The sequence below is a fragment of the Culex quinquefasciatus genome, chromosome 2 (assembly GCF_015732765.1).
Source record: "Culex quinquefasciatus strain JHB chromosome 2, VPISU_Cqui_1.0_pri_paternal, whole genome shotgun sequence".
NCBI classification, from domain to species: domain Eukaryota; kingdom Metazoa; phylum Arthropoda; class Insecta; order Diptera; family Culicidae; genus Culex; species Culex quinquefasciatus.
In genome coordinates this window covers 85,602,037-85,623,487 of record NC_051862.1, presented here as the reverse complement: position 1 = coordinate 85,623,487, position 21,451 = coordinate 85,602,037, and the positions used below count along the sequence as shown (strand labels likewise).

At 37.6% G+C, this 21,451-nt stretch overlaps 2 protein-coding genes and 1 long non-coding RNA gene across 3 annotated transcripts; 1 reads left to right on the top strand and 2 right to left on the bottom strand.

Moving 5' to 3' along the window:
* Positions 1–6,036: 6,036 nt before the first annotated feature.
* Positions 6,037–6,959, bottom strand: LOC119767190 (three prime repair exonuclease 2-like). The gene is made up of 3 exons (XM_038255175.1): positions 6,710–6,959; positions 6,597–6,647; positions 6,037–6,537 (listed from the first exon to the last, which is right to left on the bottom strand). Exons 1-3 carry the CDS (start codon positions 6,927–6,929, stop codon positions 6,182–6,184), a joined length of 627 nt encoding a protein of 208 aa, XP_038111103.1. The 5' UTR covers positions 6,930–6,959; the 3' UTR covers positions 6,037–6,181.
* Positions 6,960–9,919: 2,960 nt separating this feature from the next.
* On the bottom strand, positions 9,920–11,942 carry LOC6046814 (methanethiol oxidase). The gene is made up of 4 exons (XM_001863914.2): positions 11,831–11,942; positions 11,601–11,764; positions 10,324–11,540; positions 9,920–10,229 (listed from the first exon to the last, which is right to left on the bottom strand). Exons 1-4 carry the CDS (start codon positions 11,841–11,843, stop codon positions 10,181–10,183), a joined length of 1,443 nt encoding a protein of 480 aa, XP_001863949.2. The 5' UTR covers positions 11,844–11,942; the 3' UTR covers positions 9,920–10,180.
* Positions 11,943–16,279: 4,337 nt separating this feature from the next.
* On the top strand, positions 16,280–16,553 carry LOC119767813. Its single transcript, XR_005277725.1, has 2 exons — positions 16,280–16,349; positions 16,431–16,553. It is a non-coding gene; the product is annotated as an uncharacterized LOC119767813 (long non-coding RNA).
* Positions 16,554–21,451: the final 4,898 nt, after the last annotated feature.

Here is a 21,451-nt window from a genome sequence, read left to right as displayed (position 1 = left end):
CTGTTAATTGGTGATAAGCTTTACTTCAATCAAAGCAAGAACAGCAGTTTTTAGTTAGTTTAAAAAATAAAAAAAAAAATGTTTTTTTGTTCTTTGTTATGTTTTGGATTTCCAATGAATCATAATTTTTAATTCAATGTGATTCAAATTATTTCATATTAATAATCATAAAATTCTTATTAATATATTTCTTTAATTTTTAAATTTAAAATGACTGCAAAAGCTAAAAAAATCATTGAAACTGTAAAAAAACAAGAAACGAAAACAAATAAAATGAAACCATCCAATGTAAAATTTTAGAAAAGTTTAGAAATTCATGTTTTTTATAAAACATATTTTACAAACTATCTTTAAGTCACTACCGCCAACTGGGGGAAATCGGGACTGCAGTCTGAATATGTACAGGATATTTTAGAGCAATAAATTTGAAAATTGCAGTACTGATTGCTTGTAATTAAACAAATATCAGAACATTATGCTGTCTGCCAATCTTTGATGAAAAATAATTAAATAAAGCGCTAGGCATTTTGCGGATCCGTAATCTAAAATTTGAATAATTTTCCCTTATAAGCCAAATAAATGTTGATATATGCCGACTACAAATTTGCGTATGCTTTAAAATTGTTATCGATTACTAAGTATTCAACTGTTCATCTATTCCCACAACCAAACCTGAGTTTCCAGACCAAAAAATGTTTTTTTTTTTCAATTTCGGGAATTCCTGGGACAAAATATCAAAAATCCCGGGATTCGGGAATTCCCGTTTTAGGGAAATTCCCGGGATTTTTGTCCCAGGAATTTCCGGGATGGACGCACTACCATTGATTTAATTTTTTTGAAAGTATTGAAAAATTAGTAATGATTCAAAAATTCATAACTTGGTCGAAGATTTTTTGTCCATTCTGGAAATTTTTGAAAAGTTGGCATTTTTGTCCTCTAACACATATTAGAAAATGAAAAAAAAAAAATTAAAAATTGTGTTTTTTTTTTGCAAATCAAGTTTAGCGACAAAAACTGAAATAAAAAATTACCATTTTTTACCGTGTAGCATTTTTTTTCATTGAAATCCTTAATCATATCTACAACTATGCCGAAGACACCAAATCGATCAAAATATTCCTTCAAAAGATACAGATTTTTGTATTTGTATGTAAAATTATATGGACAAACTAATGACGCAAAATGGCTTCTTTGGGCATACAGAATTCATCAAAAAAGTTTCAGCCGGATTCAAAAATACAAAAATTAAAATTAATAAAAAAGGCCGATTTCGTAGACAACTGCTCAAATACAAGCAACCCTCTAAACTAAAGCATCAAATTTCCTGGGAAATCCCGGGAATTCCCGGGAAATTTTAAATTTATTGAAAATTGTTATGATCTTGGCTTTGATTAATAATTTGCATCAAAATTGTATATAACAGTAACTCTAATGGTTAAAATAAGTGTGAAGATCAATTAATAGCTTAACTGCATGTAAAAAATGAAAGACTAATATGTATCGCTAGTTTATTATGATTGCATCAGTGCTGTTAAACGTTAATTAACGTTAACGCGCCCGTTAATCGTTAAAATTAACGTGAACGCGAACGGAGCCTACGTTGATCTTAACGAGAACGTGAACGGAGCACGTTAATTAACGTCGTTAATCAACGCGTTAATCCTTCTGAGGCCCAGACTTTGAGGGCCTGTATCTCCCAAACGGTAACATCTAGCGGGTTACTTCCAGTTGCATTTTACGGGCATTAACTGTGACTATGAGTTCCCGGTGAGGTTATTTGTCCAAAGTTACCACCGGTTCCGGCAACCCGGAACATCCGTCAAGCATGTTTTTTTAAAGCTTTTGTCATTCAATCGACATTTGAGCCAATTGCAATGTTATGAAACGTTGTTTGCAGTACATAGGTACACTGACTACCTTGGGTCAGATCAGGGCATCTGTGGCCACTCCGGAACCGATTCCATGGTACCACGCAAATGGTTCCGATGATTGTGATGTTCAAAAGTCGACATGTTGCTTATCAAATTTAGTGAAATGAAACTCATTAATCAGCTATTATCATGCCGTTGTCCTTTGACCCTATCGGACCACTCCGGAACCGGTTACCGGAGACCGGAGGAAGTGTAGTGAGTATAGGAAAAGTCCTTTCATGCGACATATGTTAGTTTGGATTTAAAAAAAATCAAAATATTTTTTTCGAAGGGATCGGGAAATTTCACGAATGTTTCATGCATTAACATTGAAAATCGGACGATTAGTTGCTGAGATATCGACATTAGAAAATGGTGGGTTGTTTTGGTGAGACTTAAAAAACTTCAATTTTCCTGTTTCTTTTTCTTAAAGCGGCTGTATCTCAGCAACCCAAGGTCCAATCTTCAATGTCTCTTAGACAGTTTTATAGCAAATTTTCTGAACTTTTCAAATAAAATATTTTTAGAAATGGTCACTCATGGTAACTATTTTTAAAATTCGAAAAATGCAAAATCAAACTTATGGTGGCTTTATCTTGAAAACAGAGCCCTTTATCAAAACATCTGTGTTGTACTTTTCGATTGGAAATTCAATTTTACATTAAAAAATAACGTCAAATATGTTTTTGCAAATAATTTAGATTTTTTCAGAAATCACTATTTTTCCAAAAATTCATAACTCGGCGTCAGATGTTTTGACCATGTTTCTCTATGGCTCAAAAGTTGCGGATTTTTGTCCCCTAAAACATATCAAAAAATCTCGAAAATCAAAAAAATACGTATTTTAGGAAATTGAGTTTTTGTATATACCTAATAATAACAATACCTAAAACTTTGCCAAAGACTTGATGTCTTGATCAGATTGATCAGAAAATTCACTCAACAGTTAAAGCTATTTGAATATGTTCGTACCATTTTTGTATGGACAGCTGCCAAAATTGTATGGAGACTTGTATGGGTGAACGAATGACACAAAGTTTGAGCCAAATCAAAAAATACAAACAATAAAAATGGTCGAATTCGTAGAGAGTTGCTTTCATAAGAAAACTGCTATAAATGGTTTGAACTTATTAGATACAAAGCTGTGAAAAACTGTTTTCAAGATTTTTTAACACTTGCATGTTATACCAGGTCTTCTAATTTTTAAAAGAAACAAAACTGTTTATATCGCAATTTTTATTCTAAAAAATGATAATTAGACAACTTATTATTGTTTTTCCAATTTAAAATTGGCAAAAATACCAAAATTATGAGAGTTTAAAGAAATAACATGTATAAAAAATCCCATTGAAAACAAGGGGGGGGGGGGGTCTGGCAAAATATGACGTGCTTTTTGAGGGGGGGGGGGGTTCAACCTTGCGTGACAAAGTGTGACATAAGGGAAGGAGGGGTTAATTTTGACCGATTTTTGCGTGACATACTTTATGGTTGACGCCTTATTAAAAATTTTCTGATCATTTTATTAATTCTTTTTTATAAGAACTGAACAGTTAATGGAATTGAAACGTAAAAATTTCAATTTTGAATTCCCGGAAAATTTCCAAATTTCCTGGGATATGGGAAATTTTTTTTATGACCCTATCTCACCCCCCAGACCCAATGTCACCCCCGATGACGGTACATTTAAATTTGCATTAAATAATCTTTTGAAATCGATTGAAACTAGTCAGAATACTTACATTATTAAGATTTTAACAATTTTTAACCTTTTTTTTTTGAATTTTGGTTCTATGGTCTCGAAATTCAACAATGACAAAAAAGTCCATATTTAGCAAATCTTTGATAAGTAGCGTAACTGTAATGATTTATAATAAACATGGTTTCAAAATTTCGAAAACCAGCCTTGAAATTTGAATACCACAATTTTGAGGATTTCTTTGAGGATTGTGGCTAGCCAGATTTTTTCAAATTGTTCTGCCAGATTTTTTCTGTTCCGATCTGGTTATCCAGGTCTTACCCCGCCTTCACTTTTCTAGCAACAGTTGAATAATAACAAAAAAAAAGAGTTTTTTTTGTTAATTTCTCATTGATTTTTTTCCAGAAATTTTAATGTTATTAAAAATTAACTTGTCTACCAATGAATTTATTAGTATACGAAAAGAAAACAAACTCCTTTAAAAATATTGCTCTCTACCCTCAATAAACGCCTTCAGTTCTGCACTCACCGCTTTCACTTACTCATCAAGTCATCAGCTTAAAAGCGCACAGTGAAAGTCCCGCCCAGCCGCGGGCAGCGTTAGCGCGTAAAGCATTAAGTATGGAGGTACCTTAACACGAAAGCATTAATCTTGCCACGTTAAAAAGAAAACGCCAGCGAAGCGTCTCGCCATAAAGTTTCAATTAGGAAATACTTTTTACAACGCTGCTGCTGGCGCGGGAGGGCGAAAATCAGAGTCAGTCAAGTCTTCTTGTCCGGAAACTTTGGTTCTGCTGATGAATTAAATACCTTCGTATTTCTCTCGCTCGGTGTGGCCACGTGTTTTTACACGGAAGTTGAGATTTTCGGGGCACTTTCTAAAAGTTTGATTTTGTTTGAAAAATCTCTAAATTTGTTTCTCAACTCTCAATTATTTCTATTTGATTTTTTTTATTTGTTTAATATTTTAATCAATTATATATGCTTTTTTACCTTTTTTTTATTTCTAATTTTATTATGCAAACATTGTTTTTACTGTGCTAAGAGAAAATCCCTCAGTTTTGTTTTCTTTAGCCCAGAACTCAAGTTAAATATTCAGTTTCTTCTAGTCCGGGTTGTTTCAGTCTGCCGTCTTGGTGGCCGTCAGTGGCCGGGAACCGAGCATTATCTCGCACCGTTGCCCATCCGAAGGCAACACAGAATCCTCCCCACCTCCCCTAGCCCCTCCGGCGGATGAGCAAACACGAAAGCTCTAGCCGTCAGCAAGATTTGAGCGAAAAGTTTTTCGATCCGATTTATGATTTAGTGTGACCATTTCCTGCCTTTCCAGGAGCCACGGAAGACGGAACGGAACGATCTTTTTCGGAACAAGCGATGGGTTGCCTTAGCTTGCGCTTTTGGGATGTGGAGCGGTGCAAAAATTTTCGACCACAGGAAATTGAAATTGTAATATTTCTCTTGCCTATCAAAGTTTGTCTTGTCTTGTCCGCCCCGTGCTAACCGGAAAGTTCCATCGGTTGGTGGAAATTTCTGCATCAGCTGGGGAAGTTTTCGTTAAGGTATCTGATTTTGTGTTTAACTAATATTAGAAACTTTTATGTTAAAACTAAAAACATTTTATTTATTTGGTTTTGGAAGGTTGAAAATTTGGTTGGAGGAATATTAACACTTTTTTGAGTAATTTTACCTAAAAAATGTGTAAAAATGTAAACCTGATAAAAATTTATTAGAAACTGATGAAAATTCATCTAACTCATCTAGTCAGTTGAGTATCGACCATCGGTTGCTTCGATCCATGTAACAAAGTAATCAGGGGCAAAAGTGACAGAAGCAACATTTTGCGATTTGCCATTGTAGATCAGGCTTAAGGGAATGTGATTGTCATTAGAAATACACTAGGAAAGTTTAAGGTCTATCTACAATCACTTTACTTAGAAAATTGCACTTAGCTTAGGAATTTGAATCAGTGGAAATGAATCTGATCTTCTACAATGGAAAAGTAATCAAATCAGATCCTTGACTTATGGTTTGGAAATTTTTAAAACATACGGGACGTTGGCGTTTCTATGTCAAAGGTAAACAAACACCTGCGTAGCAACTTATATCAGCCCAGCAAGTTTCTAAGTTGACCGAGCGACGTAGCCTAGTGGTAACGCTTCCACCTCGTAAGCGGTAGATCGGGGTTCAAACCCCGGCTCGGACCAACACAACTGGTGATCGTTTTTCTTCTGGATTCGATTGCTTAGTAAAGGGAAAGTAGTGTATCGTCACAAACTGGACCTTATCAAGACACCTTAGGAAGACAACCTATGGAATGTTAACATTAACCTTAATATGTTAACATTAAGTTGAATAATAAACTGTCACTGAATCTGCTTTGTGAATGCCGGCCCCGATACTCTTCACGGGTGTTCCCCTCTGGAACAGGGAAAGATTTGCTTTTTTTAGTGTCTAAGTTGATTGTAATTTACTTTACTTATCATTGCTAAGCTAAGTGATTGTAGATAGGCCGTTACTCAAATCAACTTTATTTACTTCAGAGTTCACGTGAATTTCTAAAATTCAATGTTGTTGCTTAGATTTCATTGAATTCAACACATTTCATTTCAGCGTGCTGGACAAACATAGGTCCATACCTAATCACACATTTCAGCAAAGCTTTCGCCTTTTCTTCAGCGTTTATTTCGAGAGGAACGTGAAAATAGCGCTCATAAATACTGACCAGCCGGAAGTACCCAAGTGATGGATTGGGGATATTTTCAACATTTCTGAAAAATGTCAGTGTATCGATGCAGTACGTCTCAACAGGCAGCATAATTTCCAAAACTTTGAGCTTATTTTTCAAAAGGCCAAAATCAAATCTGATTCCGTTGTGCGCCACCAGGCAGAGCGGGGGTTGCAGTCGTTTCAGAAACAGCAATATTGACTGGGCTGTAAATTTATTAAGTTGGATAAGAATGAAACATTAATTTAGTAATAGGGTACGTTACCAGTCTCGTAGTCGAATTTGCTTTCCCTTTCAAGAAGATTATTGTACAATCCTGAAAAAAAGAATTGTATTTCAAGAAATCATATCATCCAAATATTAATTGAATTAATGAACCTCCTGATATCTGTGATGCTATCGTTGAGATGGACCCTTGAGGATTAAAGCAAAATGTAAGCTTGTGTAGCACTCTCGGAATATTTCCATCTGTTGTGTTCAGAAAATGCAGTTTCGAACAAGCAATCAACGAAAGTTCCGTAACATTTATAGTCCCAAAATCGCCTGACAATCCTGTCGTTTCCTGGTGCAAAAACACAAATGAACCTATATCCGCCATTATGGTACAACGAATTCGGTTGAAGTTCAACACATTACTGGTGCAGCTGCAATTGCAACCCGCTTTAGAAATATTTTTTGTTTAATCTAATCGTAGTAAATGGTATTGCATAACGAAGGTGCATGATAAGGCAATGTATTGAATTCCTCTACGTTTTCGCAAATCGAATTTACAAATAGCTGAAAAAATGAACAAGGATGGGCACTAACTTGAAAACTAAAAAAAGGAACCAAACATTTTACCTTAGAAATTATTATACATAGTAGGATTTGACAAAACTTTTAAAAATTACCGTTTTTTTCTAAATCATAATTTGCCAAAATGAAAACATTCCATGTATTGCGTAACGTAAAAAAGGGTGACATTGACAGGATTTTATTTAATTTTTCAAATGTTATTCATCTGGTATAACTAATCTCATGGGTAGGCCACGCAATTTCCATTTACGGTGTTGCAATTTTGTTTTTCAATGGTGTTAGTTTCGTTGAAAGTTGAAACCCGGAATGACTTTGACAGTCACTGCGTTTCTTAAAAATTTCAGACTAAAAGTGAGCAAATTGAATTAATTACAATTTAATTGATCATTCGTAAGGCTTTTTTTAATGTTTCATTTGAAAAAAAAGCAATTAACTGTTTCTTTAACTAAGTTTATTTATTTTCAATATTTTTTTTTAAATATTTGGCAAAATAAAATGTTTCAAGTTTGAACAAACTTTAATAAAACATTAAAACATATTCTGCTTGAAAGAAATAGTGTTTTTGGGTAATAACATTTTAGATTTTCGAATTTTGAATCCAGAACTATATAAGCAGACGGGGAACAGCATGTAATTTCAACGGGCACCTATTGTTGAAATAACACAACTTTGACGTCCCATTATTGTTTCTCAAAGCGTTTTCATTCATTTTTGGTTGAATAAGTTTGTAACTACTGGTTCAGCCGAGACCTTCCTCGATGCAGGGACTCTACACAGAAAAAAATCAATTCTCGTAACCGTGAATTAAGTTCACGAATGTGAGAACCACGAAGGAATTTATTCATGAGTATGGTGCATTTGCACCATAAACGTGAATATATTCCTTCGTGGTTCTCGCATTCGTGAATTTAATTCACGATTTCGAGAATTGGTTTTTTTCAGTGTACAAAAACACCTCAAGGTCGACACGCTTATCCACACTAGACTAATCGGACACAGGAAAAACACTTGAGCTACCAAACGAAACACCACTTTTATTATCTTTTGTGCACACTTTTACTTCCTTCACCTTTCCTAACCTCAATTTTCCCACTTTCTTGTTGTCTATCTGACCTATTCCTTCTGGTTTCTTGGGGCCCCTGCAGCTCGACGATCTCCCAGCTTCTCCTCCTTGCAGCAATCTCCTCCGGATGACGGTTACGCGACCTTCGGCCGCTTATACGGATCACGGTTCCCGATCCTGGAACTCGGTAGCAGTTGATGTGCGCGCCTTCTGGTGGACCCGTCCGAACGTCCTGTGCTTCTCCCAATATGGTGACGGATTGGGACTTCGGCTGGTGTTGACGGTTGGCCGGAACATTGCCCGTAATCGAGCACCAAGGACGTGGACACATCAAGGTTGTTGGGTTCCACAGGGACATCACGGAAGCGTCCGAAACGTCCGGCTCCGACGGCACTCCGTCGGCCAAGGATGACACTAAGGGTCAAACATTGAGGGGTCCTTTTCACAGGACACATTGGTACTGGGTCACACTTGGTTTTACGGCGCAATTACCTGCTGGCCGACAGACTTCTGGGCCGGTCTGTCTGGTTACGGGTCCTTCGGGCAAATAGACCGATTCCCGGTTCTTGACTTCGCAAGTCATCTACGGTATTGCCGCCAACCAGACTTCTGTCAATCCTTGCTACCAATCGGCTACCAAACAGTTACCAACGTCGGTTTCCTTTGTAGACTCCTTCTTGTGGGGTAGCAATCGTGGGGGTATGGAACTGGCTGCGTACTGCTAGGGTGTCTTGGCTTTTGTTTGCCCTAGCCAGTGGGAGTAGTGAAGCTCCACCCAATAACTCAAGTATATTCCTGCATGTTATTTAACGCGATACAAACAGAGTCACAGTAACGATTGGGTCAGGAACTGCCATCGGTTACAAGTTGTTTAAATAGTTGAAATTAGAAAATTTTATCGAAATAGGACCGCCAAATATTTGAGTTTTCGTTGGAACAATTTTACCGAGGAGTGCGAAGAGATTTTTCCACTCCGAAAAATTTGATAGAGTGAACTGTTTTACAATTTCGGTTTCTTCTGGCAGCATTGTAAGCATGGATCGACGCATTCGTTTATTGTCCCTGATACAGGACGGACAACTTTGTTCTTAGCTTATAAGTTCTGTCATTTTAGTAAGAACGTAAAGTGTGAGTTTTGAGACTACCGGCTCCGTGGCTTAATGGTTACGGGTTCTGTCTCACAAGCAGAAGGTTCAGGGATCAAATCCCGGTCGGTACCTTTGAAATTTGGAATCATGAATTTGAACTTTGAATATGAACAAAAACGAAAATAAATCAGGTGGTATTCGAACTCACACCTTTGGATTGGTGGTCTGAGACGCTAAGCAGTCGGCCATCAGAAGGTTTACACTCTAGTAGTGAATTGATCCGTAGTGTTGAAACATCTTCTCATATTAAATACGCGCTGATCCCTGATTTGCCTGCGGGGATTGGAAGTCTAAATATAGATCGAGTTCTATGTTTAGGCGGGGCCGAACAATGCCCAGCGACCTCGGAATTGGACCGCAAGGAGCTCTGTCATTCTGAAACGGGTCGTTGGAAGCAGCGCGAGGGCTATCACCACCTAATACCCGGGACTGAGATAAGTTGTATCAGCATTCAGCATATACAAAGTCTGATACAAACTATACTTTCCCATAATTTCGCTACCGGTTAGCGGGTATTGGATTGGACCACACACACACACACACAACGTAAAGTGTGAGTTTTGAGGAGGCCAGTCAGTGAGATATGTACAAACGAAACAATTTTCTCTTTATTTTTTCGACATAAAATACATTATAATTCAAACTTGCGTAACATCACCCTAATCGCTTCCATTTCACTGCCGCTCCAATCTCTGCTAATGCAAGTGGTGATACTCTGGTGGTTTCGCAATCTTTCGGAACGGGAATGGGATTTTTATTTGCTGTGCTGGGCTTAATCACGTTCTTGCACTTGCACTCTTGGAATGTAACGCGATAGCCTGGCACTTTCTCCCGAGGTTTGAATTATTCGTTTACGATCCAGATGTCGGAAGTGCAATCGCCACCCGGGTACCTATTTGAAGAAGAAGGAAGGAAGGAAGTAAGGGAGAAGTTTAATACGCTTTCAATGTTGCAATCAATCAGATTAATTACTTAGGACTTCTTACCTCATTTCGTGGGGCAGGGATGGCCCGTACGGTTCGTTGGCGAAATCGACCAGAAAGTTCTCGTTGAGTGTCATTCCGCCGTTGACCGTGTCGATATCAATTTGTACGATGGTGCCGCCCGCTTTGACCATCTCCGGGTAGAACTGCTTGTCCCAGGGGGAGAACAAACTTGAGGACACGTACAGGCGCTTTCCGTCGAGTGACAGTTGCAACATTTGCGGTCCTCCCAGCAGTCGTCGTCCCTTAATGAAAGTTGGATCTGGCTGTTTGGTGAGCTCTTTGTCCTCAATGACTTTTACGGAGGAATCGCTCAGGATGGCCCCGCCCAACCACACCTGGCCGGTTAGTTTGGGGTTGGAGCGATCGGTTATATCGTACTGGCGGACATCGCCGTGCATCCAGTTGGAGAAGTAGCTGAAACGGTCATCCAGGGAGATTAGGATGTCGGTCATCATGCCGTTGATGTATTCACTGCCGGCGCCGGTGACCTTCTTGGCCGGGCAATCAATCACTTTTTCCGTTAGATATTTGTCGGACTTTTCGTCTTTGTAGAACCGGTAAACCTTGGAGTACAGCGTAGATCCAACGTACCCTTGGTTCTCTTTCGGGTTGTGCAGGAATCGAATCTCCAAAGGACAAACTCCTTCATCACCCAAATCAATCGTCTGGAACAACTCTCGCTCGTTCCACTTGTAAAAGTTGAGACGCCGCCCGTACTGGGTAGGATCGTCCAGATCGGAGTCACGCCAGCCACGGCGGAACAATTTCGGCGCACCCCACTCCGAGGCTACCATCACGTTGAACAGCGGTTGATACCAGTAGTCATACCCACACAGGGCAGTCTCCCCCTTCGTCCACGTCCCAACAAACTCAAAGTTTTTGTCAAACTCGATAAACTCGCCTTTTGCATTACCCTCGGCATCACCCATCGTCGAGATCATTACGTTCCCGTTGGGCAAGCAGTGGGTCGTATGCGGAGCCGTCACGTTCGCCTTCTTCAGCACGTCTCCCTCAATGACCTTGGCCATTTTCGGCGCCCTTGGATCACTTCCAACGTCCACGATAAAGATCCGGTCCGAGTTCAAACACGGCAAGATCAGCCGATCCCGTTGCGGCGCCTTTCCCTTCTCTTCCACAAAGTGACAACTCGAGCAGGTATTCCACCCGCTATGGTGCATCTCGTTCCCGGTGCTATTCGTATACGTACGGTGGATGACCTGTAAGCAACCATATCAGCTCCAAAAAAAAACCTCTTATCAACCCAACAATCAATCAACCTGGCAAAACGTCGGACTGTCGGGGTCCACATCGACCGTCGAGAGGTAGTCTCCGTGGGGTTCGTCCAACTTCGGCTGCACCGTAACCACGTACAGCAGCTTCTCCCGCGGGCCATCCCGTACAGCATCCAGCGGGGTCGCGTAACCCGGTCCGCAGTAGCACTCTGCATGGAAACAAGCGGTTCAAATTGATAGCAAGATTCGACTGCCCAACACAAGATCTGACTTACTGTGCTGAGTCATTGTTGTTGATTCGCTGGATGGACAACGTAGAAGAACACGACTTGACCGGCTAACGGTACGGTGACCAATGAGCCCGATAGTCAGGCAGAACTGGTGATGTTTTGTGTACATACGCGAAAGCCGGTTTCTTGAGTTGTTTGTAGATGTACATGGTGTAATACAACGAAGCAGTCTGTATCAATACTGCTACTGTTGGGTGGTCGCTGAAGAGTATGGGGGCTTGATCTTCTCGGTAAGAGCTGGTCAATTGATTCTTTTGGGATCTAACGTACGACTTGTAATGATTTTAAGATAATCCTTATCGCTTAAGAAATTTATATCAAAAACAGTTTGGACCACAGCTCACCGATTTGTAAAAGTGTGCAAATTCGAGTTGATAAGTGGACGTTAAATTTCATTGAGTATGCAGAGAGCGATTGCGATATGAGATAGACTGTGTTTGGTACTTTCGGGAGTCGTTAAAATTCTGCAAAATTTATAAGGAGATTGAGAGGTCAGAATAATAATAAATAACCACAATAAATTGCATCTTACGAAGCGTCCTGGATAATTGTTTAGCAAGATATATTTCTGAAATTTCAGAATATAGGGGAGAGTGGGGAGACTTGATCCCCTTTTTTTGTATCGCACAAAACTCTGTCAATTTCTCACAAAACTATGAACTTTTTGCGTGAATTGAAAGCTTAAACATTCAACTATGTTTGGCTGATAAGGGTATTTCCCCAGATAAACTCTTCGATTCATGCCAAGTGTTTTAAAAAAATATTTTAAACCGGCATTTTCAAAATGTTGGGGGTAATTTGATCCCCCTTTCATCATTTCGAAAAAATCTTAAGCAAAATGTTTCTTATTCATCCCAACTTTTAATTTTTTATAAGTTACAGCAATTTCACATTAAACCTGTACGTTTGTGTTCAAAATATAACAAGTTTAGCATGCAAAATATTCAAAAACTAGAAATATTCTTTTTTAGACCAAAATTGAGCATGTTTACAAAAGCTGGTAATTTTTGTTTACAAAACTTTTGAAAAATGATTCAAACTGCAGTAAGTTAAGTACAACTATACTAAAGGAAACTATGTACGAAAACCCAGCCCAATTATTTAATCTTGAGGCTGATTTCAGTGACTGTAAAAATGCAGGGATCTAGTCTCCCTAAACGCATTTTTTTAAACAATTGATTGTAAAAATAGTATGACGATAAATTTAACGTCAAATGCGTAAGGGTTTTGGAGTTGATATGTTTATCAAACAATTCATGTATAAAAAATATTTTTTTGAATAATTTTTGAGTGTTTTCCAGACTTATCGAAACAAAGAAAAAAGATCTCTTGGAAGTTTTTTGCAGCACTTTTTAGAAAAATGTGTGTAACTCAATCTATACATTTTTTAATTTTTTTCTTTGTTTTCTATAATGAGTTTTAGTCAATTTCGCGCAACTTTCTAGAACAAAGCTAAATGTTTTACCCCCATGCTGACGAGATACAGGCTTGGGATCAAGTGTCCCCGGGGATCAAGTCTCCCCACTCTCCCCTATTGACTATCATTACATGCATGCTCAAAAAATAATTTTATCCGCATTACGAACAACATCACAAAAAAATAAGAATTCGGGAAAAAATCTATGAGCAAAATTTCAAGAATTCATGACATAATAATTTTATTTATTGATCGTATTCAGGGATGACATTGAGTTTGGGGGTGAGATTGGGTGTACAAACTTCAGCATTTTTGTATGACCCAGTCCCACCACCCCAGACCCCATGGCACCCCTGATGACGGCATTTGAGTGTTGCTTTTGTTCTTTGTATTTTTATGATTAATGTCAATACATTCTCTCCACCAAAATACATTATGCATCATTAGTTTTTCCATACAAGTCTCTTTATAATTCTACTGCCTAGATAAGTAAAAATTACGAAAAAAATCTATCGTGAAGAATTTTTTGTGTAGTTGGCAAGGTTTTATGAGGTTGATAAGGATAAAGTTACACACAAATTAAACATACAATTTTTTAATCTCATTTGTTATAACAACTGTATTTACTCATAAACAACACAACATTTTTGAAGTTGATGTCAGTAAACGATGCAGTTTTGTTAAGGTATAATAAATGTGACCTCCCTGAACATGCTAAAATTGAAAGAACTCTCTAAATTTATTTTCCCTAAAAGAGCACTTAGCTAACAAAACCTAAACGTCCCTGAAAAGGCTTATGAATTGATCTCAGTTGAAAGAATCTCTAAATCTCTGAATTGCAAATGTAACATCCTAGAACAGAACTGCTAAATTCTAATAAAAACACTAATTGAATTGGATTGAAAAAAATGAAACAATTGAATTTTAGTGGGCTGCCTGCCAATGAATAAAATTGAAAATTTCCAAGAGGGAGCTGTCAGATCAAGACTGTCAGACCAAACAGTAAAAAATAAACAATCTTGGTTTTTGTAGATGCTCACAAATCAGGTGAAGAAAATTTGAAACAAAAATTTTCATTTTAATAACTGATTTTGGGCTGCAAAATTCTTTTTACGCCAGAAACTGATATAATAATTCGGCGTCCTGTACACAAACATATGAATAAAGCAGGTAAGAGCCTTATTCGAGTACTTTAATTTTCGGTCGCATTTTTGGTGTTCACCTGAATAATCTTGAAATTAGTTACAGTCATGCCTCGGTTATGGGGGATGCAAAACTGAGGCGTGCATAACCGAGGCATAGAGCTTATGGGATTTTTGCTATATGGGAGACATTGGCTTTAATCATCGTAATCATGCAAACATCAAAAAAATATAGTGTTTTGGAATCGGGAGCTATCAGCTATCCATTAAAATTATTATTTCATGAAAGTTTTCACAAAATCACGTATTTTTCCTGTATTTCGAAAATGCATTTTTTTCTCTAAAGAAATCAAAAATATATTGTTATTGCAATATGGGTATCAAACGATCGGGATTTTTTCATACATTTCGAATGTAATGACAACATTTTTATAAAATACTCAAAATTTTCACAAAACTGCGTATTTTCGAATAAAATACTCAAAATTTCCGTTTTTACAACGTGGTTATCAAACGATCGGGATTTTTTCAAACATTTCGATTGTAATAATAATTTTTTTTGAAAACATTCAAAAATTTCACAAAACTACGTATTTTCGAAAAAAATACTCAAAATTTCCGTTTTCACAAAGTGGGTATCAAACGATCAGGATTTTTTCATACATTTCGAATCTAGGGGCAGGACAACTTGGTCGATAGACTAATAATAGTTCGTTAACATATTAATATTTCGTCAATACTTTAACGCAACCTAACCTGGTTTTGTGATTCCTTGAACCACTGTCAAATAGTAATGTCAAACCGAACATAAACACAAAACATTTTGACGGTTAGGAGGCTCATGGAAATTCCGGAGGTACTTTTATAAGTGGCAGGAATTGAACATTCCTTCAGAGCGGACAGTCCGGATAATGCTCCGTCGACCAAGAATGGTCAGGTCTTTTTACTTCTGAAAACGCTAAAAAAGAAAGTACAGTGGAGCGGATTCCTGATTCCGCTACGTCCCTCCACCTTCTCCACCTGTGGCAAAAGTAACCAAGTTCCGGTGGCTATATCCTGTCCCGTTGCTTCCTCCACCATTTAAGAATCAAAAATGACCCCTCCTTTTCTAAGGACCCTGGCTGAGGACGGATAACATAACCTGACTCTCAAAGCGCTAAGCAAAAACTCTTTGGCACCGGTGACTTTCCGTAACATCCTCTAAGTGGCGGAAGTGGAACATCTTTCCCTTTAATACCACAGTGTAGTATGACTTGAGTATGACTCATCTTGGTCCCAAACCTACACCCAACTGGCAGTCGCATGATTGTGATGCATGGCGGCATGAAAGTATATCAGAATCTGCATGAAATCTGTCCTCATGCATTTTTTGCGATATAGGAGTATGACATTTTTGCCCGTTACCGACAATTATCGACATTACCGACGGCTTTTTGGTTGTATTTCACAAAAAAAAACATTTAGCAGAACGAGGATTGAACCACCAACTTCTTGTTTATTGATCCGACACGCTACCACCGCGCCATGGACGCTTGATGAAAAGCGAGTGAAAGAGCACCAACATATGCTTCTTTTTGGAGTGTTGCTCGGGGACGGGCCAGCTTTATATGTGTTGGTGAGAACTGCAGATCGCTGAAATTTTTACACGCGGGCAAAAATGATCTACGGGCTTACTGCAAAAAATGTTATAAAATATGACATTTTCTGCAGCAAATCCAATGTTGCAGATTTTGAGATATATTTTTCCTTTGGGTGTACGTGGACCGTGGAACATGTTTCAAATCCGATCACAAAATGTGGCCAACTTAAACCAGGCAGCGGAAAGCGAGGAAACAATCGACAGGTTGCCTCCTTTTTTAACCAGGCAAGAGGAAACTATAATATCATCATCGTCATGGCCGCTAGCAGAACAGTTCTTTTATCCCGTCCAATTTTTTATTGAAGGGTAACCCGAAAAACACGGATGATACCGTTGATATTGCCTCCACCTCCTCGAACCAAATCTTCTGCTTTCGCCTACTTTCAGGGCACCTCTCCTACTGGAGGATTTTCGTCAAACCCGGTCGAAACGCCAAATGCTCCATTTCAGGGGAAGCTCTCACTTTCTACGACCGAATTTGGCCAATCTGGGACTGAACATGGCCTTTTTCTGTTAAAAAATGCCGAACTGTATGGTTTATTTCTGTTTATTTTATTCGCCAAAATTATTTTTGTTTCCTTTTGTCAAATGTCAAATCAAGGTGTTCAAATGTAGGTCATCACGATTTTCGTTAATCTATTGACCAGTATATCAATAACAACGTCAATATATTGACTAACGTTAATTATTTTATTTTTGTACACCCCCTAGTTTCGAATGTAATAACAATAACAACAATAAATAGTCAAAATTTTCACAAAACTACGTATTTTCGAAAAAACTAAAAATTTACGTTTTTACAATGTGGATATTAAACGATCGGGATTTTTTCATACATTTCGAAAGTAAGTAAAAAAAAAAAAATGAAAATACTCAAAATTTTCACAAAACTACGTATTTTTGAAGAAAAAAATGATTTGATTATCTGAAAATGTTGAGTATTTTCAAAAAATATTGTTATAACATTCGAAATGTATGAAAAAATTCCGATTGTTTGATACCCACATGGTAAAAACTGAAATTTTGAGAAGGTTATCAAAAATACGTAGTTTTGCGAAAATTGTGAGTATTTTCAAAAAAAATGTTATTGCATTCGAAATGAATGAAAAAATCCCGATCGTTTGATACCCACATTGTAAAACGGAAATTTTGAGTATTTTTTCGAAAGTACGTAGTTTTGTGAAAATTTAGTGCATTTTCGAAAAATATTGTTATTTCATTCGAAATGTATGAAAAATCCTGATCGTTTGATAGCCACGTTGTGAAAACGGAAATTTTGAGTATTATTTTTTTCGAAAATACGTAGTTTTGTGAAAATTTGGAGTTTTTTTCAAAAAATGTTGTTATTAATTCGAAATGTTTGAAAAAATCCTGATCGTTTTATACCAACATTGTAAAAACGGAAATTTTGAGTATTTTTTCAGAAATACGTAGTTTTGTGAAAAATTTGAGTATTTTCTAAAAATGTTTTTACTACATTCGAAATGTATGAAAAAATTCAGATCGTTTGATACCCATATTGCAAAAATTTAAATTTTGAGTATTTTTTTTCGAAAAAACGTAGTTTTGTGAAAATTTGGAGTAATTTCTAAAAATGTTGTTATTACATCCGAAATGTATGAAAAAAAACCTGATCTTTTGATACCCATATTGCAAAAACAATGTTTTTTTGGATTCTTTAGAGAAAAAATATGCATTTTCGAAATACAGGATAAATACGTATTTTGTGAAAATTTTCATGAAATAATAATTTCAATGGATAACTGACATCATCCCGATTCCAAAACACTATAATTGTTCGATGTTTGCATGATTTTTCAAACGATTAAAGCCAATAACCCATAAGCTCTGTGCTTCAGTTAAGCACTGGGCCGTGCTTAACCGAGGCAGCTGAACGGTGCAAAACCGGGGCAGTGCAAAACCGAGGCATGACTGTATAATGATTTGAGATTCTTCCCCTTCCATCATTCTCTTGAAAATTTCAAGTATAAATGCTGTGGAATTGTCTCAAGCAACCATGCGCACCCACGTTTATCTATGAGGGTATCAAAATTAAGGGGGTGCGCATGGTTGCTTAACATGATTCCATATAACATTTCGACGTCGTCGTACTATCTTGTCGCACCCACCATTTCGACGTTCCGAGAAAAACGCGTTTTAATGTTTGACCTTGAATTAACGAAATCGAAGGCACGCAATGTAAACAATAACAAACACGTTTTGTTTGGCTGACCATTATGTGCATTGTCCCGAATTTTGGTCGAAGTTGGTTGCTGGAGTCCCGAGTTATGATTACAAATGTTTACGGTAGTCTATCTTGTACGTGCGTCAAATGCATTCTGACCTGAAATCCCTTTGACCAATTGTCGCAATCACATCAATTTTCAGGGAGTGACCAGATAGCAGAATTTTCGGATATCGTTGAAAATTTCAGGATTGAAATTGAATTTCGAGGATCTGTGAAGGTCAAAAGGTGAGGCAATGTGAGCTGCACAAAATGACGTTCTTAACTCAATTTGGCCCAAAATGCACGTACGACAAGCACGACGGCGAGGATTTATAAACAAATTTACAACCTTTTTTTTACTGGCATGGAATTTACTCAAATTCAATATTTTCGAATAGAGCCTGTTCAGGGAGCATATATCTATCATACCTTTATAAAACTGAAGCATTTAATTAAATCGACCTAAAAAATGATGTGAAATTTTCAGAAGTTTTTTGTGTCTTTCTTCTGCTGGGCGGTAAGTTGTCGTTGAAATTGCAGGCCATGGTTTTACTACTAAAATCAAAAAAGTGTTTTAAAATGCATTTCACTCCTGCCCAGAGGTTTTGCATTTTTCAGTTTTCAAAATATCTAAGTATTGACTTTTTGCAGTACTGTACAATGGAATTTCACAAATAAAAAAAACTAAAATATTTTTGATCGATCTCAAACATACTAAATATGATTTCAATCGCAGGAAAATGTATTTCAAATTCATTAACAGTTGATTCAACTTCTTTTTCCTTTAAAATTTTGAAGTTTTTTTGCCTTCCTCACTGAGGTAAGGCTATAATCCTGCTCTAAAAATGAACTTTTTATTAAAAGCTCGAAGACCCACCTTCATATATACATATCGACTCAGAATCGAAAACTGAACAAATGTCTGTGTGTGTGTATGTGTGTGTGTGTGTATGTATGTATGTGTTCAAAAATCTTGCCAAGTTTTCTCAGCACTGGCTGAACCGATTTTGATCGAACCAGTTGCATTCGACTTGGTTTAGGGTCCCATACATCGCTATTGAATTGTTTGAAGTTTCGATAAGTAGTTCAAAAGGTATGTATAAAAATGTGTTTTCACATATATCCGGATCTCAATTATATGCATGTAAACGATGTCCAGATCCATCATCCAACCCATCGTTGGTTAGGTAATCAAGAGACCTTTCCAACAAGTCCACAACATCGAAGATCTGGCAACCCTGTCTCGAGTTATGACCACTTAAGTGATATTTATGTACTTTTTTAAGCCGGATCTCACTTAAATGCATGTAAACGATGTCCGGATCCATCATCCAACCCATCGTTGGTTAGATAATTGAGAGATCTTTCCAACGAGTCCACATAATTGAAGATCTGGCAACCCTGTCTCGAGTTATGACCACCTAAGTGATATTTAAGTACTTTTTTGAAGCCGGATCTCACTTAAATGCATGTAAACGATGTCCGGATCCATCATCCGACCCATCGTTGGTTAGATAATTGAGAGACCTTTCGAACGAGTCCACATAATTGAAGATCTGGCAACCCTGTCTCGAGTTATGACCACTTAAGTGATATTTAAGTACTTTTTTGAAGCCGGATCTCACTTAAATGCATGTAAACGATGTCCGGAACCATTATCCGACCCATCGTTGGTTAGGTAATCGAGAGACCTTTCCAACGAGTCCACAACATCGAAGATCTGGCAACCCTGTCTCGAGTTATGACCACTTAAGTGATATTTAAGTACTTTTTTGAAGCCGGATCTCACTTAAATGCATTTAAACGATGTCCGGATCCATCATCCGACTCATCGTTGGTTAGGTAATCAAGAGACCTTTCCAACGAGTCCACAACATCGAAGATCTGGCAACCCTGTCTCGAGTTATGACCACTTAAGTGATATTTATGTACTTTTTTGAAGCCGGATCTCACTTAAATGCATGTAAACGATGTCCGGATCAATCATCCGACCCATCATTGGTTAGGTAATCGAGAGACCTTTCCAACGAGTCCAAATAATTGAAGATCTGGCAACCATGTCTCGAGTTATGACCACTTAAGTGATATTTATGTACTTTTTTGAAGCCGGATCTCACTTAAATGTATGTAAACGATGTCCGGAACCATCATCCAACTCATCGTTGATTATGTAATCAAGAGACCTTTCCAACGAGTCCACAATATCGAAGATCTGGCAACCCTGTCTCGAGTTATGACCACTTAAGTGATATTTATGTACTTTTTTGAAGCCGGATCTTACTTAAATGTATGTAAACTATGTCCGGATCCATCATCCGACCCATCATTGGTTAGGTAATCGAGAGACCTTTCCAACGAGTCCAAATAATTGAAGATCTGGCAACCATGTCTCGAGTTATGACCACTTAAGTGATATTTAAGTACTTTTTTGAAGCCGGATCTCACTTAAATGCATTTAAACGATGTCCGGATCCATCATCCGACTCATCGTTGGTTAGGTAATCAAGAGACCTTTCCAACGAGTCCACAATATCGAAGATCTGGCAACCCTGTCTCGAGTTATGACCACTTAAGTGATATTTATGTACTTTTTTGAAGCCGGATCTTACTTAAATGTATGTAAACTATGTCCGGATCAATCATCCGACCCATCATTGGTTAGGTAATCGAGAGACCTTTCCAACGAGTCCAAATAATTGAAGATCTGGCAACCATGTCTCGAGTTATGACCACTTAAGTGATATTTATGTACTTTTTTGAAGCCGGATCTCACTTAAATGTATGTAAACGATGTCCGGAACCATCATCCAACTCATCGTTGATTATGTAATCAAGAGACCTTTCCAACGAGTCCACAATATCGAAGATCTGGCAACCCTGTCTCGAGTTATGACCACTTAAGTGATATTTATGTACTTTTTTGAAGCCGGATCTTACTTAAATGTATGTAAACGATGTCCGGATCCATCATCTTACCCATCATTGGTTAGGTAATCGAGAGACTTTTCCAACGGGTCCACATAATTGAAGATCTGGCAACCCTGTCTCGAGTTATGACAACTTAAGTTATATCTGTGTACTTATTTTTCTGGACCTAATAGCTGAAATATGTGTCCAAACCACTCATATTACCCATTGTTGGTAACAAGTGAGGAAGGCATCAACCACATAGGTGGATTAA

What these genes read in the sequence shown, in the direction of transcription:
- LOC6046814 (XM_001863914.2), bottom strand. An exon ending in ACAGTCCGACGTTTTGCCAG is followed by an intron (nt 11,541 to 11,600) that starts GTTGATTGATTG and finishes GGTTGCTTACAG; the next exon opens with GTCATCCACCGTACGTATAC. An exon ending in TCCCTGCCCCACGAAATGAG is followed by an intron (nt 10,230 to 10,323) that starts GTAAGAAGTCCT and finishes TTCTTCAAATAG; the next exon opens with GTACCCGGGTGGCGATTGCA.
- LOC119767190 (XM_038255175.1), bottom strand. Translation starts at nt 6,929, where the DNA reads ATGGCGGATATAGGTTCATTTGTGTTTTTGCACCAGGAAACGACAGGA. An exon ending in AGCATCACAGATATCAGGAG is followed by an intron (nt 6,648 to 6,709) that starts GTTCATTAATTC and finishes TCTTTTTTTCAG; the next exon opens with GATTGTACAATAATCTTCTT. An exon ending in CAAATTCGACTACGAGACTG is followed by an intron (nt 6,538 to 6,596) that starts GTAACGTACCCT and finishes ATAAATTTACAG; the next exon opens with CCCAGTCAATATTGCTGTTT.